Source organism: Schistocerca cancellata, chromosome 4 (assembly GCF_023864275.1).
Source record: "Schistocerca cancellata isolate TAMUIC-IGC-003103 chromosome 4, iqSchCanc2.1, whole genome shotgun sequence".
NCBI lineage: Eukaryota > Metazoa > Arthropoda > Insecta > Orthoptera > Acrididae > Schistocerca > Schistocerca cancellata.
The window spans coordinates 418,921,536-418,941,012 of NC_064629.1; the positions used below are offsets into that span (position 1 = coordinate 418,921,536).

A 19,477-nucleotide genomic window follows, 5' to 3' on the forward strand; every position below is an offset into this window, starting at 1 on the left:
ATAACATAACACTCAGCAAAGAATTACAAACAATACAACTCATAGCCACAGACAATAGTTATAACACCCATATAGTACAAAGACTCAACCACAAAATCAAATCACAACTAAAGAAAAGCCGGCCTTGGTGGCCGAGCGGTTCTAGGCGCTACAGTCTCGAACCGCGCGACCGCTACAGTCGCAGGTTCGAATCCTGCCTCGGGCATGGATGTTTGTGATGTCCTTAGGTTAGTTAGGTTTAAGTAGTTCTAAGTTCTAGGGGACTGATGACCTTAGAAGTTAAGTCCCATAGCGCTCAGAGCCATTTTTGAACTAAAGAAAAATGAAAACCTGCGGAGGAAACAAGCACCATAGAACCTACAGACTTGAGAGTACACACAGAGACACAACACCGTAGCAATTATGACTAATAGAAAGAAATGGTACACTTTAGTCTAAAAACACAAATTAGCACACAGAATACCGAATGTACTACAGAAACAAGAATATACATTGCTTTCAAAACAAGAACCACACTCCAGTCACAGTTACAAATAACGATAGACAAGCCACCCAGATACCAAGCAACAGATACCAGGTGATCAAAAAGTCAGTATAAATTTGAAAACTGAATAAATCACGGAATAATGTAGATAGAAAGGTACAAGCTTGGAATGACATGGGGTTTTATTAGATCCAAAACAATACAAGTTCAAAAAATGTCCGACAGTTTGCCCTTCATCTGATCAGAATAGCAATAATTAGCATAACGAAGTAAAACAAAGCAAAGATGATGTTCTTTACAGGAAATGCTCAATATGTCCACCATCATTCCTCAACAATAGCTGTAGTCGAGGAATAATGTTGTGAACAGCACTGTAAAGCACGTCCGGAGTTATGGTGAGGCATTGGCGTCGGATGTTGTCTTTCAGCATCCCTAGAGATGTCGGTCGATCACGATACACTTGCGACTTCAGGTAACCCCAAAGCCAATAATCGCACGGACTGAGGTCTGGGAACCTGGGAGGCCAAGCATGACGAAAGTGGCGGCTGAGCACACGATAATCACCAAACGACGCGCGCAAGAGATCTTTCACGCATCTAGCAATATGGGGTGGAGTGCCATCCTGCATAAACATCGTACGTTCCAGCAGGTGTTTATCAGCCAAGCTGGGGATGATGCGATTCTGTAACATATCGGCGTACCTCTCAACTGTCACGGTAGCAGTTACAAAACCAGATTCACGCATTTCCTCGAAGAAAAAAGGCCCGATAACGGTAGATGTGGTAAATCCAACCCGTACCGTGACTTTCACGTCGTGCAATGGAGTTTCCACGACAGGTATAGGATTTTCGGTAGCCAAAATTCTGCAGTTGTGGGCGTTGACAGACCCTCGGAGCGTGAAATGAGCTTCGTCGGTCCACAACACGTTACTCAACCAATCGTCATCTTCCGCCATCTTTTGAAACGCCCACACCGCAAATGCCCTCCGCTTCACTAAATCGCCATGTAACAATTAATGATGCCGATGGATTTTGTACGGATAGCATCGGAGGGTACGCCTAAGTGCCAACCAAACGGTAGCGTATGGAATGCCGGTGCGACGTGCGACTGCACGAACGCCGACTTCCCCGTGCATAGACGAACTCGCTACAGTCTCCATTTCTTCCTGAACTGTGTCAGCAGCATTACGCCTTGTGCTCGGTCGGCCACTACGGGGTCTATCGTCTAAACAACCTGTGGCTTCGAACTTCGAAATCATTCTCGCTACAGCTGCATTTGTCAACGGACCTTTACCCATTCGAATCCCCTTCCTATGGCGATAGGATCGTAACGCTGCACTAGCACATTCCCCATTCTGATAATACAGCTTCACTAAAAGCGCCTTTTCAGGTAACATCAACATCCTGCGACTGCTGGCGCATCTGATTCTCTCTCTCATTACAGTTCCTTTTATACACGATTGTCATGCGCAGTCACTGACGTTTTGCTGTCCAGCGCTATCTGTCGGACATTTTGTGAACTTTGTTTTTTTTTTTTGTTCTAATAAAACCCTATGTCATTCCAAGCGTGTGTGTCAATTTTTACCTCTCTGTCTACATTATTCCATGGTTTATTAAGTTTTCTAATTTATACTGACTTTTTGATCACCCAGTATATACCAGTTAGGATGATACGAATGTGAATCAGTGTATCGGTAAATGATAGCCAGGAACTTCAAAACTAGGTATAAAGAACATACAATTCTACTTTTGTGGACACCTGGTAAAGTATGGACATGAACCATCCAACATGGAACAGACATGAAAATTATTAGAATGAACAGTTACAACAAAGATCTCCTGACATTACAGGTAAACTTCCTTATACAAAGAGTCTGCAATGAAAAACAAAGTAATAATTTAGCCACTAAAACAATAACAAACAGAAATGTAGAACATAAACAGACTAAATAAGTAATTAATACCCACATTTCTCTCTCTCTCTCTCTCTCTCTCTCTCTCTCTCTCTCTCTCACACACACACACACACACACACACACATATATATATATATATATATATATATATATATAACAAATATCAAACCCCCACATACACAACATAAACAAAAGACGAAAGGTAAACAAAATGGCTCTGAGCACTATGGGACTCAACATCTGAGGTCATCAGTCCCCTAGAACTTAGAACTACTTAAACCTAACTAACCTAAGGACATCACACACACCCATGCCCGAGGCAGGATTCGAACCTGCGACCGTAGCAGTCACGCGGTTCCGGACTGAAGTGCCTAGAACCGCACGACAACCGCGACCGGCGAAAGGTAAACACACAGCGACAGTTGCCAACACTTCACACTGTAAACACATACACAGCGAGAAGTGCAACTGTAGTGTTGAAATAAATGTGATCGGAAAAACGTCGAAACTCGGCCATCTGGAGTACGGAAACCGAGCAAATACATCTGCAGGACGAGACACATGGGTTAACAACATTGGTTCGTGAGTTCAAATGGTTCAAATGGCTTTAAGCACTATGGGACTTAACATCTGAGGTCATCAGTCCCATATACTTAGAACTAATTAAACCTAACTAACCTAAGGACATCACACACATCCATGCCCGAGGCAGGATTCGAACCTGCGACCGTAGCAGCAGCGCTGTTCAGGACTGAAGCGCCTAGAACCGCTCGGCCACAGCGGCCGGCTGTATCGTAAGTAACACCAAACGATATTATAACCTCACGAAACTTGTGCTGCAAAAGTTGTTTCTAACCCGAAAAACAAGAGACTAATAAAAGAGAACGGTACAGAGTAACATGTTTGTAACTACTACATAATTCTTTTATTACATATACATAGAAACAGAGATGTATTGCAGGCCCCTGTAAATACTTCATAATTATAAGAAGCGAAACGCGCATGGCAGAAAACAAACTGGCTTCCATTTAGTTGCAAGGACGAACCATACCTCCATGAATTTGGAAGCAATTAAGGAACAACGGAAGACGAGAAAAAAGTAACTTAGTTTTTATACTCACAAATTTCGGTTGTTTCACGAGGTAAGCTTTCAGACAATCTAGCACATATTCACTTCTGCCTGTGGTTTCTGAATGATTTAGTATTGGAGCATTAGTGTTCTGAGCGTTTCATTTCTTTAGATACGATCCGGTTCATCCCAGCGGGGTATGTAAGCTCATATACCACGTGCCACTATGCTTCATAAAATCGTCACTAGCCTTGGCATAATGTTAAGTTTGTCCACAGCGAGTGAGTGGAGCCGCACCTCGTGTTGCAGATCCATGTCACCGGGCAGCGCCGTATCATCGGAGACGCTGAGCGCAGGAACGGCCGCCTCGCTGGCGCGTCCCACCAGCCCCAGCCCGTCCGTCGTCAGCGAGAAGGCAGAGGCAGACCTGCAGGTAAGCTCAAAATCCACCTGTGTCCGCTTAACCGCCGGATGGTGGGGCCATATGTGATTATTTTGCCACGCCGCCCATCTACTGTGATCGCCGCGCATTAGATAGATGTCCACCGCCTGAGGGGCGAGGGGCACGGTACGTGGAAAATACCCTGTGCGCATACGTAACACCATTAGCCAAATCCGTGTGCGAAACATCAGCAGTCTGACTGTTAGCGTAGTAAGTTGGTAGCTTAGGCTGTAGCGTCGGCGTCAGCTCTAATGCCAACATGCCGCTGTAACTTCTCCTGGCGTAGTGATAGTGTGGGGGCGACCAAACACTGCCCTATTGCGCCTCTAAAGTCCAGGTTGCACCTCCCTGCAGCCATCTATAAATCTTACTTCCATAGGACCGTAGTTTCACAGCCAAGTGATGTTCGGTGACGCGCGATGATTTTTAATTTAATGTTTATCTACTGAAAACGAAAACTAATTTATAATCCTTGTCTTTTCGATTAAGATAACTCTCGCATGCCGGCCGAAGTGGCCGTGCGGTTCTAGGCGCTGCAGTCTGGAACCGCGAGACCGCTACGGTCGCAGGTTCGAATCCTGCCTCGGGCATGGATGTGTGTGATGTCCTTAGGTTAGTTAGGTTTAATTAGTTCTAAGTTCTAGGGGACTAATGACCTCAGCAGTTGAGTCCCATAGTGCTCAGAGCCATTTGAACTCTCGGCATTATCCTTGGCGGCTTTCATTGGCATCATGTCAACATGTAAACGTACTCGTTGGATGTCTTTATTCCACGTCGGTATCCGCAGCTAACCGGACGTCGCCTGTGTGTGCATTTCGACCTGCCTCTTATACCGCTGTGTAAGAATACATTCTACAGTCTAAAGGATCATGGCTGCTGACAGCTCATCGAGCAGGCTTGTCGCTTGTCACACCAGCAGCCTTACATCTCGTCCGCATGTCGTTTAGCGAACCCATTGACTTGGTCATTCAGTAAACTGTGTATCCGTTGGAACATCACACTTAAATGATCGTTCCGCCACCAGAAAATCCATCAGAACACAGCCATTTATGTACAGCATATTGCATCCACCCCTAAACACCATGAACGTTTATTACTCCCTAATTAAAATTGATAGAAATTTAATTTAAATTGACTCCTGCAAAGCAGGTGTAAATACTAAACAAACATAATAGAGAAAATAATTTTCTATTTAGAAAGTTATAACTTGTCGTTTTAAATTGATTGAAGTAATTAGATAAACTGTGTGCATAAATCCAGAGAAAGAGTAGCATTCCTTATGTTTACTTTTCTAAATAAATATTTCCTTCATTTATTATTCTATTAGCTACAGAAAAAACACCTATCTGAAACACCTTCTATACGGGTATTACGACAGAAAACAATATCCAATTACAAAACAAAAGTGGATGCTATTCTTCCTGAGACAGAATTATTCGTTGGCAACAAGAGTTCTTTGTAAAAAGTTGTCACAGTCTTCGGTTTCAGATATCAGGAAAGAAATGGGCGTAAAATCACAATGGAAAGAAGTGATTTTGTTGCACATAAGCTGTGTGCCTGTCTGAACTAAGTGGGGCAGTGCGTGGCACTCTGAACTCGCATTCTGGAGCACGACGGGTCAAATAACTGTCCGGCCGTCGATATCTGGGTTTTCTGTGATTTCTCGAAATCGCTCCAGGCACGCCGGAATGGTTCGTTTTAAGGAGCACCGCAATTTTCTTCCCCATCCTTTCATCATGCTGTCGAGTCTAATCTCCCTCCCTCCCTCCCTCCCTCCCTCCCTTCCTTCGTTTTAATCCTTGGGAGAGGGAGGAAGGATTATTATCTTTCACTCTGGAACTTCCTTTGCTTTCGTACAGTTTTGTCTCTGGGTTTACAATTCGTGCAAAACCGGCGACTATCACGCGAAGATGAATCACGAGAATTTTCTTAGATAACTCAAGGGGACAGTAAGTGGAAAAAATAAATCGGCCTGTTTTTTCTTATGGATAATGTCCCATGACATTTAGTTATCAAAGATGTCCCAACGATGACAACGAGAAAAGCTGACACTGTTGAATTATTGAAACCTCACAACGTGAAAGTTCAGAACGATCTGAGTAGAGTAGCGCAGATGGAACTGGCGAAACAAACTAAGTCACACTTTCAAAACTGTATCATTGGTGAAATGGTTGAAGTATACAGTCACAGGGTTGTTAGCTTTCCAGCATACCTCTGCCACTTTATTGAAGAGGAAGATGCCCACAAGCTAAGCGAGTCAATGACGCGTTGCTCAGCCTCCGGCCAGTGTGCAAGCAGTTATTCGGCTTGTTATCGATACAGAGTTGTTGGATGTCTTACTGAGGAATATAGCGCCAAATTCTGTCCAATTGGCGCGTTAGGTCTGAAACGTCCCCTTAGAAAAATTGTACACGACTGTGCTTAAACTGACACACAATATTTTTAGCGCAACGCAATCTGACTATCAAAAATCCCTACAAAAGAATGGCCCTGACTAACATTAAACTATACCTTTCACAAATCACTTACCTCACAAAAATATTCATTACTCGAACTACTGCAATACAGCGAGCGCCACTACTGCCAGCTAAATAAAAGATTCAAACTACGGAAGGCACTAACTACTGATAGGTATAGTTAGCAATTGAAAGATGTTAATAGAGAACAAACAATGTATTTACCTTAACAGTCATAATATATATTTTAGTTCATGACATCCAGTGTTACAAATTTCAAAACTCCGCCATCTCTCTCCCCACATCCACCACTGCTGGCGGCTCACCTCCAACTGCGCAACGCTACGCGCTGTTCACATCCAGCTGCCCAACACTACAATGGCAGACAACAATGCAAACCAGCCACAGACTGCACACAGCACAGCCAGTGATTTTCGTACAGAGCGCTACGTAACGTTGCCAATAAGAAAACATAAACAGCCTACTTACAGATCGTCAAAATCCCTAGCTTGTTGGGGGAGCCTGCTCATAATGCTTCAAATATTTTCAAGTGGGATGAGATCCGGCGACCTTCCTGGCCAAGGTAGGGCTTGGCAAGAGCGAAAACAAGCAGAAGAAACTATCGCCGTGTGCGGGCGGGCATTATCTTGCTTAGATGTGAATGCAGGATGGCTTGCCATGAAGGGTAACAAAACGGGGTATAGAATGCCGTTGATGTGTCGCTGTGCTGTAAGGGTACCGCGGATGACAACCAAAGCGGTCGTGCTAAGAAAAGAAATTGCATCCCAGACCACACTCCTGGTTGTCGGCCCGCACGTCGAGCGACATTCAGATTCGACCGCTGTCGAAGGCGTCTCCAGACACGCCTTCGGTCTGAAGTAAAATTGGAGTAAAATTGTCTTCAGTGGTTAGACCCTCTTCGAACTGAGTCCTGATGACTCACACTTACAGTTCAGCGACGCTATTATACACCCCGTTTTGTTATCCTTCCTGGTAAGCCATCCTGCGCTCACATTTCAGCCCGCACACGGCCAGAGTTTCTTCTGCTTGTCTTCGCTCTTGCCAAACCCTACCTCGGCCGGGAAGGTCGCCAGATTTCTCCTCAGTTGAAAACATTTGAAGCATACTAGGCAGGCTCCTCCAACCAGCTCGGAATTTTGACGATCTAACGTGACAATGGGACAAAATTTGGCACAATATCCATCACTAGGAAGCCCAACAACACTATCAGTCAATGTCAAGCCGAATAATTGCTTGCATAAGGACCAGAGGTGGACCGACGTGTTATTGACTTGCTCAGCTGATGAAGCTCTATCTCTTGAATAAATCATCCCAGTTTTTCAGTAATGGTTGGTTGATTTTTTTTGAGGGACGGAGGGGGAGGGGAGAGAACCAAACAGCGAGATTGTCGGTCCTATCAGATTAGGGAAGGACGACGGCCGTGTTCTTTCAAAGGAACCATCCCGGCATTTGCCTGAAGCCATTTAGGAAAGTCACGGAAAACCTAAATCGGGATGGCCGGACGCGGGTTTGAACCGTCGTCCTCCTGAATGCGAGGCGAGTGTTCTAACCACTGCGCCACCTCGCTCGGTTTTTCTATAATAGTAATGATTTGTTTGTCTATGTATTTTCATTACATTTACCATTCGGATAATTCTTTCGCTGTGCATCGCTTTGCTTTTTTTTTTTTTTTCTTGGAGTATATTTCGTGGCGACATATAGTTAAATTTTCACTGTGACGTAAATTCATAAACTGTTAGAGGACGCTGTGGCATGAATAATCCCAGAGAAGTGGAATAACGTTGTGCGTCATGGAGAATAAGTTCTTAAAGAAACTTGGAAAAGCAAATGAGTGCAGAAAATATCTGATTTTACCCATAGTCATTTCCAGTGACTGCTCCACGTACCACAGCACAGATAACGACAACGTCGAGGAATGAATGGACTCCGAACTGAGTAGCATTTAGCCTTTGCCGTAATTCGTGTTTCTTCTGTATTTGCAGACATGGTTTGTGTTTCGTAGTTTTAGTGACTGACTTATACTGCACTTCACTGATAATTCGCAGCCGGTCGGAGTGGCTGTGCGGTTCTAGGCGCTGCAGTCTGGAACCGCGAGACGGCTACGGTCGCAGGTTCGAATCCTGCCTCGGGCATGGATGTGTGTGATGTCCTTAGGTTAGTTAGGTTTAAGTAGTTCTAAGTTCTAGGACACTGATGACCTCAGAAGTTGAGTCCCATAGTGCTCAGAGCCATTTTTGATAATTCGCATCTCGATATGAAAGAATACCCCTCTGCGCAAGTATGAGGTGCTCAAGCGAGCGATCGCCTAACCACTTAAGCTATCCTAGCACGTTCCTTAGAACAAGCCAACCTTCCATACGTCACACATCTATTTATTTCTCCTCATAGAGTATCAATTTATTTACCCGCACTCGCACATTTCGTGATGCCTGTGTAGGCTTCAGACTTTTCTTTATTCTAAAACCTGCTTTAGGCACTAGATCTCCCGTTGAGAGAAATGCGTTCGTCGCCATGGTGACTATGTTGAGAAATATATATGTAGACTTGAAGAACAAAGATGAAGAATCTCAACAACATTTGTTTTTATTTAAAAAGCTTTAAGAGTTTTCACATCAAAAATTTGGAGGCATTGCGTTTCAGTACGTCCTCGTAGTTATGCTCGATCGGTCTGTGTTCTTGTGCAGGCGTTGCTCTAGTGTAACTGCTATTTGTGAACCATAACACACATAAAAATGTAGAACCTACCAGAATTCAGAAAACTTTTTTCAGCGAAATTTTTTTGAACTACTCTAATTTTGTACAAAGAAATCGAGAACTATAGCAAATATTTCAAGAACTCTGAACAAAATGTATGTTTCTTGAAAGTCCGGTGCAAACTTCACGTGACTGCGGGTAGAGCTGGTGCAGCCTTCCCACCGCTTTTCACCCCAGAATTTCGATGCGTTGGCATCATGTTAGACGCCTGTGACACCTAAGTACTTCCCATTGGACAACTATTCTCAGAAAGTCTTTCTACCTGAAGTCAACAGGAATTGGGCGTCTCTCTATGGGAAGCGCATGGCTGTTGGCTGCATTGAAGAACAACCTCCATTTCATCGTCCATGACGCCAGGTCGTCGTAGGCAGACTGGACTCCGTTCTGCATTAAGTTGGACCTGGATGCTCACGCTGCTCGCAAAACCGCCCTGCCGTCCGCGTACACGACAAGATGTAACGTCTACTGTGTGCACGGTTTATAGTATGGAACCGAGCACAAACCTTGCGAGACTCCCGCTAGCATCCGGCCCTCTGAAAATATTCCATATTGTGCCCTGACATGGAACGTTCTACCGTCCAAGTAGGATTTCAGGGGACACACGCGAGGTGCTGGAATCCCCTGCAGAGGCACAAGAGACCGTCGTACTACGCAGAATCGAATGCATGTGAGACATCCAGGAGTACAGCTCCAAAGTATTCCCTACGTTCAGGTGCCTCCATTGCCTCTCGACTGATGGATGGTACAATGGCCTTTTCTGAAGGTAGAAAGCTCCTTACAGAGTTGGCGTGTGACAGAAGTTATGGTATACCTCCTAATATCGTGTTGGACCTCCTTTTGCCCGGCGTAGTTCCCCGACTCTAAGTTGCATAAAGTCAACAAGTCATTGGAGGTTCTCTGCAGAAATATTGAGCCATGCTGCCTCTATAGCCGCCCTGAATTGAGAAACTGTTGCTGGTGCAGGATTTTCTACACGAACTGAAAAATGGTTCAAATGGCTCTGAGCACTATGGGACTTAAAACCGATGGTCATCAGTCCCCTAGAGCTTAGAACCACTTAAACCTAACTAACCTAAGGACAGCACACAACACCCAGTCATCACGAGGCAGAGAAAATCCCTGACTCCGTCGGGAATCGAACCCGGGCGCGGGAAGCGAGAACGCTACCGCACGACCACGAGCTGCGGACTACACGAACTGACCTCGCGATTATGTCCATAAATGTTCGGTGGCATTCATGTCGAGCGATCTGGGTGGCTCAATCATTTTCTCGAATTGTTCAGAATGTTCTTCAAACAAACCACAAACCGTTGTGGCCTGGTGACATGGTGCATTGTCATCCATTAAAACATGAACTCCGTGAATGGCTGCAAATGGTCTCCAAGTAGACGAACATAACCATTTCCAGTGAGCGATCGGTTCAGATGGAGCAGAGGACACAGTCCATATCATATAAATACAGCCCACACTATTATGGAGCCACCACCAGCTTGCACAATGCCTTGTTGACAATTTGGGTCCATGGCTTTGTGGGGTCTGCGCCACGCTCGAACCCTATCATCGGTTCTTACCATCTGAAATCGGAACTGATCTTGCCAGGCCACGATTTTCCAGTTGTCTAGAGTCCAGCCGATACGGTCACGATCCCAGGGGAAGCTTTTCAGGCGATGTCTTGCTGTAGCAAAGGCAGTCGCGTTGGTTTTCTGCTGCCATCGCCCATTAACACCCAGTCTCGCCGCACTGTCCTAACGAATACGTACGTCGTGTACGTCCCACGCCGATTTCTGCGGTTACCTCGAGCAGTGTTCCTTGTCTGATAATCCTGACAACACTACGGAAATGCTGTTGCTCTTGGACGTTAAGCGAAGGCCGTCGGCCACTGCGTTGTCCGTGGTGAGAGGTAATGCCTGAAATTTGGTATTCTCGGCACACACTTGACACTGTGGATCTCCGAATATTGAATTCACTAACGATTTCCGAAATGGAATGTCCCACGTTAAGCTACAACTACCATTCCGCGTTCAAATCTGTAAATTTCCGTCGTGTGGCCATCGTCATTGGCCATCGTCATTGGCCATGTCAGAAACCTATTCACATGAATCACCTGAGTGCGAATGACAGCTCCGTCAATGCACTGCCGTTTTATACCTTGTGTATGCGATACTACCGCCATCTGTATATGTGCATATGGCTGTCCTATGACTTTTGTCATGTCAGTTTATATGCAGGAGGTTCATGGGCCCATAACCCTTCGGCAAGTGAAGGTACAGTCGTGGACAAGACGAGCGAGACCCCTCGCCTTTTCGTTATGCTGATCCGCACAGCTTTAAAATCTGCAACACGGCATAACAGGCAAGGCGACGAAGTGCTACCAACATATTATGCAAGTTCGCTCAGCTGATGTGCTGAGATAGCTAGCACTGGAGAAACTCGCGCTTCGAAGACGCCACAGCATCGTCTGCCGCCACTTCGTGGGAAACGAAATACCTCAAGTATAAGCCAATGTGCTGTATTCGCATATCTGTGACTATGACTTGGGTCTAAAGTGTGGTTATGGATAGTACGTATGCTCACATTGCGAATCTAACATCATGAATAAAGACAAGGGGAAATGAATTGGGTGTCCTTCCTCTTCCGTAGCATCAAATATATTTTAGTTATTCTTTCTTAAATGAACTTCGCCGAAAATCATTCACCAGAAGTGAATAACTTTTTAGCAACAATAGATGATATTAACAGCTTGCCGGCGCGGGTTAGCCGTGAGCTCAAAGGCGTCACATCGCGGACCGCGCGGATCCTTGCGCCGTCAGTTCGAATCCTTCCCCGGGCATGGATGTGTGTTAGGTTTAAATAGTTCTAGACCTAGGGGACTGATGACCTAAGCAGTTTGGTGGCATAGTTCTTCGAGCCATTTTTTTGACCTTTCGCGTAAATTTTCTTTAGATAAGCGGCCGTATCTATAGATTGCGTTGACATAGCTCACTTTTTTACACCACCAAGGGACCGTATACCGCAGGAAGTGCGATACATGTCGGCTTATGATGTCCACCAGTACTCGAGGTAAACGGGTGTTAAGGGTTGGGTATACAGATAGACACTCAAGAAAGTGAGACTAGTAGGGTTCCATTTTTACCGATTTACGTGACGAAATCCTAACAACGAAAATACACTCCTGGAAATTGAAATAAGAACACCATGAATTCATTGTCCCAGGAAGGGGAAACTTTATTGACACATTCCTGGGGTCAGATACATCACATGATCACACTGACAGAACCACAGGCACATAGACACAGGCAACAGAGCATGCACAATGTCGGCACTAGTACAGTGTATATCCACCTTTCGCAGCAATGCAGGCTGCTATTCTCCCATGGAGACGATCGTAGAGATGCTGGATGTAGTCCTGTGGAACGGCTTGCCATGCCATTTCCACCTGGCGCCTCAGTTGGACCAGCGTTCGTGCTGGACGTGCAGACCGCGTGAGACGACGCTTCATCCAGTCCCAAACATGCTCAATGGAGGACAGATCCGGAGATCTTGCTGGCCAGGGTAGTTGACTTACACCTTCTAGAGCACGTTGGGTGGCACGGGATACATGCGGACGTGCATTGTCCTGTTGGAACAGCAAGTTCCCTTGCCGGTCTAGGAATGGTAGAACGATGGGTTCGATGACGGTTTGGATGTACCGTGCACTATTCAGTGTCCCCTCGACGATCACCAGTGGTGTACGGCCAGTGTAGGAGATCGCTCCCCACACCATGATGCCGGGTGTTGGCCCTGTGTGCCTCGGTCGTATGCAGTCCTGATTGTGGCGCTCATCTGCACGGCGCCAAACACGCATACGACCATCATTGGCACCAAGGCAGAAGCGACTCTCATCGCTGAAGACGACACGTCTCCATTCGTCCCTCCATTCACGCCTGTCGCGACACCACTGGAGGCGGGCTGCACGATGTTGGGGCGTGAGCGGAAGACGGCCTAACGGTGTGCGGGACCGTAGCCCAGCTTCATGGAGACGGTTGCGAATGGTCCTCGCCGATACCCCAGGAGCAACAGTGTCCCTAATTTGCTGGGAAGTGGCGGTGCGGTCCCCTACGGCACTGCGTAGGATCCTACGGTCTTGGCGTGCATCCGTGCGTCGCTGCGGTCCGGTCCCAGGTCGACGGGCACGTGCACCTTCCGCCGACCACTTGCGACAACATCGATGTACTGTGGAGACCTCACGCCCCACGTGTTGAGCAATTCGGCGGTACGTCCACCCGGCCTCCCGCATGGCCACTATACGCCCTCGCTCAAAGTCCGTCAACTGCACATACGGTTCACGTCCACGCTGTCGTGGCATGCTACCAGTGTTAAAGACTGCGATGGAGCTCCGTATGCCACGGCAAACTGGCTGACACAGACGGCGGCGGTGCACAAATGCTGCGCAGCTAGCGCCATTCGACGGCCAACACCGCGGTTCCTGGTGTGTCCGCTGTGCCGTGCGTGTGATCATTGCTTGTACAGCCCTCTCGCAGTGTCCGGAGCAAGTATGGTGGGTCTGACACACCGGTGTCAATGTGTTCTTTTTTCCATTTCCAGGAGTGTAGCTACCACAATTACTGAAGATGAGGTCCGCATAATAATTTCCCCTACCTTTTATTCGAAATGTTCCAGTTGCAGTCGATACGTCAGCATATTAACCGTAGCTACACTTTCGATCCAAATCACGGTTACAGGAATGCAAATAAAATCCATTTGCCTATACACGTGGTAGTTCAGATCCCACTATTATTGCTACCGCGTTTTAGATGTGCGAGCATTCCCATTGCTAGCTACGTTAAGGAACACTTCGGCTAATGAACGTTTTCTGGCTGTGGCACGTCTAATGGAGATTTCGAAACATTGTAGAATACGTTTGGCAGCTACGTCGCCGTTTATTTCCTGGGATGGTGCAGAATTATCCTACTAAATTTACTCGCTAATAACAGTTTTTTTGTTATTTCGATTAACATCGCGAATTATTGTCACATAAGCGGTGACACATAGGTTATCAAATCATGTTTTTGAGTCCAGTAAGCTCTATGCAACAGAAACTGCAGATCATTTTGCCATTTTCATTGCGAAATTGCCGGCTTATTCATGTCTGGGGTAATAATAGAGGGCAGTTTGCCTGGGTTGTCTGCTAGCGTAATGAAAGGTGTTTGCTACTCAAGGGAGGTCTGGTTTGTTTTCGGTTCTAATCACGATGGAGGCAGATAGACTATCAGTAAAGGAATTTTATGAAATTCTCGCGCCCCCAATACGTTTTATTGCTACCTTTATTCTGTACCGGCGCCCTGTGGATGTCGATATGAAACTCTTGTAGAATTTCACACTTGTTATTGCCTACGTTTTCCGCTTCTGTCAATAACTGAAATCACTTAAATGTGGCACTGAATGATTTTTAACTGAATTTCTTTATGAATCTTCACGAATTGCTAAATTTGCACACTTTCGTGGTAGGTCAACAACGGTAATCCAGTACGACTGGTCTGAACGTTGAAACAGACCATTTCGCGGCCGAAAGCGCACAATATTTTGCTAATTCGTAACGATCTGGGGTACTTTGTCTTACTAAAACATTTATGCTATCTCGATAAGCTTAAATTCATTTTTATTAGTACAGTTCATACTAATCAGTGTTTCTTCTTTCATTTATATCTTATATGTAGGTGGAATTTAAGGAGATGGGACCTGGATAAACTGACTAAACCAGAGGTTGTAGAGAGTTTCAGGGAGAGCATAATGGAACAATTGACAAGAATGGGGGAACGAAATACAGTAGAAGAAGTATGGGTAGCTTTGAGGGATGAAGTAGTGAAGGCAGCAGAGGATCAAGTAGGTAAAAAGACGAGGGCTAGTAGAAATCCTTGGGCAACAGAAGAAATATTGAATTTAATTGACGAAAGGAGAAAATATAAAAATGCAGTAAATTAAGCAGGCAAAAAGGAATACAAACGTCTCAAAAATGATATCGACAGGAACTTCAAAATGGCTAAGCAGGCATGGCTAGAGGACAAATGTAAGGATATAGAGGCTTATCTCACTAGAGGTAAGATAGATACTGCCTACAGGAAAATTAAAGAGACCTTTGGAGAAAAGAGAACGACTTGTATGAATATCAGCAGCTCAGATGGAAACCCAGTTCTAAGCAAAGAAGGGAAAGCAGAAAGGTGGAAAGAGTATATAGAGGGTCTATACAAGGGCGATGTACTTGAGGACAATATTATGGAAATGGAGGAGGATGAAGATGAAATGGGAGATATGATACTGCGTGAAGAGTTTGACAGAGCAGTGAAAGACCTGAATCGAAACAAGGCCCCGGAAGTAGACAACATTCCATTAGAACTACTGACGGCCTTGGGAGAGCCAGTCCTGACAAAACTCTACCATCTGGTGAGCAAAATGTATGAGACAGGCGAAATACCCTCAGACTTCAAGAAGAATATAATAGTTCCAATCCCAAAGAAAGCAGGCGTTGACAGATGTGAAAATTACCGAACTATCAGTTTAATAAGTCACGGCTGCAAAATACTAACGCGAATTCTTTACAGACGAATGGAAAAACTGGTAGAAGCCGACCTTGGGGAAGATCAGTTTGGATTCCGTAGAAATATGGGGACACGTGAGGCAATACTGATCCTACGACTTATTTTAGAAGCTAGATTAAGAAAAGGCAAACCTACGTTTCTAGCATTGGTAGACTTAGAGAAAGCTTTTGACAATGTTGACTAGAATACTCTTTCAAATTCTGAAGGTGGCAGAAGTAAAATACAGGGAGCGAAAGGCTATTTACAATTTGTACAGAAACCAGATGGCAGTTATAAGAGTCGAGGGACATGAAAGGGAAGAAGTGGTTGGGAAGGGAGTGAGACAGGGTTGTAGCCTCTCCCGGATGTTATTCAATCGGTATATTGAGCAAGCAGTAAAGGAAACAAAAGAAAAATTCGGAGTAGGTATTAAAATCCATGGAAAAGAAATGAAAACTTTGAGGTTCGCCGATGACATTGTAATTCTGTCAGAGACAGCAAAGGACTTGGAAGAGCAATTGAACGGAATGGACGTTATCTTGAAAGGTGGATATTAGATGAACATAAACAAAGGCAAAACGAGAGTAATGGAATGTAGTCGAATTAAGTCGGGTGATGCTGAGGGAATTAGATTAGGAAATGAGACGCTTAAAGTAGTAAAGGAGTTTTGCTATTTGGGGAGCAAAATAACTGATGATGTCGAAGTAGTGAGGATATAAAATGTAGACTGGCAACGGCAAGGAAAGCGTTTCTGAAGAAGAGAAACTTGTTAACATCGGGTATAGATTTAAGTGCCAGGAAGTCGTTTCTGAAAGTATATGTATGGAGTGTAGCCATGTATGGAAGTGAAACATGGACAATAAATAGTTTGGACAAGAAGAGAATAGAAGCTTTCGAAATGTGGTGCTACAGAAGAATGCTGAAGATTCGATGGGTAGATCACATAACGAATGAGGAGGTACTGAATAGGATTGGGGAGAACAGGAGTTTGTGGCACAACTTGACTAGAAGAAGGGATCGGTAGGTAGGACATGTTCTGAGGCATCAAGGGATCACCAATTTAGTATTGGAGGGCAGCGTGGAGGGTAAAAATCGTAGAGGGAGACCAAGAGATGAATACACTAAGCAGATTCAGAAGGATGTAGGTTGCAGTAGGTACTGGGAGATGAAGAAGCTTGCACAGGATATAGTAGCGTGGAGAGCTGCATCAAACCAGTCTCAGGACTGAAGACCACAACAACAACAACAACAACAACATGTAGGTGTTGTGGTTAACACACTAATTAGCATTAATATAGTCTTACACATGATTGAAAACAGTCTGACAAATTTCGGATAGTTTTTCAATTTCACGCCTGTGCATAGTATATTGGTAGCACTTGATCGCCTTGCCTGTTATGCTGTGTAGCTGACTTTAAAGCTGTGCGGATCAGCATAACGAAAAGACGAAGGGTCTCGCTCGTTTTGTCCACGACTGTACATACCAGTCGGTGGTATGAGCATTATCTCAGCGTCCTTCCACACTGTGAAACTGAAAATGAAATGTTAAAAGATTTACCGTGGTTGAGTCTCAATCAAATCAAAGCCAAGAATTAACTGAAAGCGCTGCCGTATCTGTTACTGCTTCTCTGTCTTCAGATAAAAGCTATCTTACCTGAAGATATTCTGTCTCTCGATCGAGGCTGCATCGGAGATCTAACCAAGGCATGTATTTCAGCCATACGAAGTTAAATAAAACGGAACCAGAGAAAGCCACAAACATGTAACGTAAAAACAGTAAATCAATGGAATAAATATATTGTGCCTGTTTAAAGCACAGTCTAATGCAAGATCGACTTTCACAGCACGGGGCGACACCAGTCCACAGTTCCAGATTACTCGTCGTATATCCAGTCCTCGAAGATAACCGATCAAACAAGAAATACAGTTTTGTCCAGCCCCTAGAGAAGTCTAACTGGTAAAACGTGGTAAACCATTTTAAGAAAAAGATGGGAGATATCATTAAAATAAATGACGTGTGACTAGGGCCTCCCGTCGGGTAGACCGTTCGCCCGGTCCAAGTCTTTCGATTTGACGCCACTTCGGCGACTTGCGCATCGATGGGGATGCGGAGAAAATCTCCGACCCAGCCGGTAATCGAATCCGGGCCTTTGGGATTGACATTCTGTCGCGCTGACCACTGAGCTATCGGGGGCGGTTGGAGATATCATTGATCATGAGAGATACGAGATTCGAATACGAAGGGCGGAATGTTCGGCAAGGCTTACCTAATCGGTATCAATGAGTGGTGTGCAATTATCTCGCAGAACAAGTTGTTTGCGTACATAAATACGGCAGTTGACGTAAGCGTGTACATCTCTCGCAGTGCCACTGGACTCTTACCGCTGAGGTTCTACACACGACTGACCGCGAGGAGATGGAGGCCGGTACACGTTAAGACGGCAGCAATTTCCGCATTAATTCTTTGCAAAGATTTAACAGTACCGTCGCGTAGCAGTGACCGAATGGGCCCCGTCAAAAATCTCCTTGAGTGTCGGAGGAAGGGTCCCTGGCCCTTAGATTGGCCATTCTACAGTGGTGCCAGGAGGGCGAAACACCCCCCCCCCCCGCCCCGCAAAAAAGAGAGGAAAAAAGTCTCCATCTATGGTAGGTTGTTTGCGTCTCCAATTTAACGCAACGGCTTCATTCTTCAGTGATTTACGCCATCTTATGGCTTTCTTAAACTACATTCCGTGGATATTAAAATTTCTTTAACCTGTGTCTACAGAACACATCGGCGGGTCCAGAAAATCGAGAAAAATTAAAATTAATAGAAATTTTGATATTAAATTCTCCGAATTTTTAAATATTCTCGTGCACAGCGTATGACAGCGGTCACTAGATTTGTAATTTTGCCTCCTTTGTAAGAGCTAGAAGACACAGCCTCTGAGGCTTCTATGTGTGGGTGACACATCGCAGGAAAGTCGCGGGTGTGCAATACCAACGCGGATGATGTTTTTAAAAACATTCAGCAGATGCACAATGACATCTGTGGTGGCATCAGGTTCGTTAGCAGGCCAGGACCAGTAGATTTCGGCCCGCATCTCGTGGTCGTGCGGTGGCGTTCTCGCTTCCCACGCCCGGGTTCCCGAGTTCGATTCCCGGCGGGGTCAGGGATTTTCTCTGCCTCGTGATGGCTGGGTGTTGTGTGCTGTCCTTAGGTTAGTTAGGTTTAAGTAGTTCTAAGTTCTAGGGGACTTATGACCACAGCAGTTGAGTCCCATAGTACTCAGAGCCATTTGAACCATTTGAACCAGTAGATTTCCTTATTGTCAGTGTCTGAAGTTGCACGTAAACGTCGTCTGCTGTAATCGAATCAGTGACTTTCACTACTTCATCATGCACCGCTGATATTGAGTGTGACCAGCAACGACAGGGGGCGGCAAGCTTGAAACTCTCATGCTACGGTATTGGCCATGGTGACCGTCTCAGAGACCACGTCACGCAACATTTGGGGTGGCTGGATTTTTTGCGAACGGCGCAGAAAGAATTTTCTCGTCTTCCTCACTGGAATCATTCAAACGGCGAATGGCTATCATTCCCGCACACGCATCCCAGCTACCGCCTTGATCTCGCGGCTTAGGCTGCTAATCAGGTGCCTAGTGCCTACATTCATCTTCAGCTGACACAAAATGCGTGATTCTTCTCCGCGATAGCATTCTGCTTCGACTGCTGCAAAAGTGGCAATGGTGACATGTCTCAGGGTTGAATGCGCAACAGCTGCCTCGGGGTCTGGCACCGCC

General features: G+C 45.4%; 1 protein-coding gene across 1 annotated transcript in view; it reads left to right on the forward strand.

Annotated features, from left to right (window-relative positions):
• LOC126183408 (calcium-dependent secretion activator-like) overlaps positions 1–19,477 on the forward strand; it is a 1,473,721-nt gene that overhangs the window by 383,211 nt on the left and 1,071,033 nt on the right. The window contains exon 3 of the mRNA XM_049925356.1: positions 3,778–3,901. Coding sequence (XP_049781313.1) covers positions 3,778–3,901 — 124 coding nt within the window. The remainder of the gene's footprint in view (positions 1–3,777; positions 3,902–19,477) is intronic.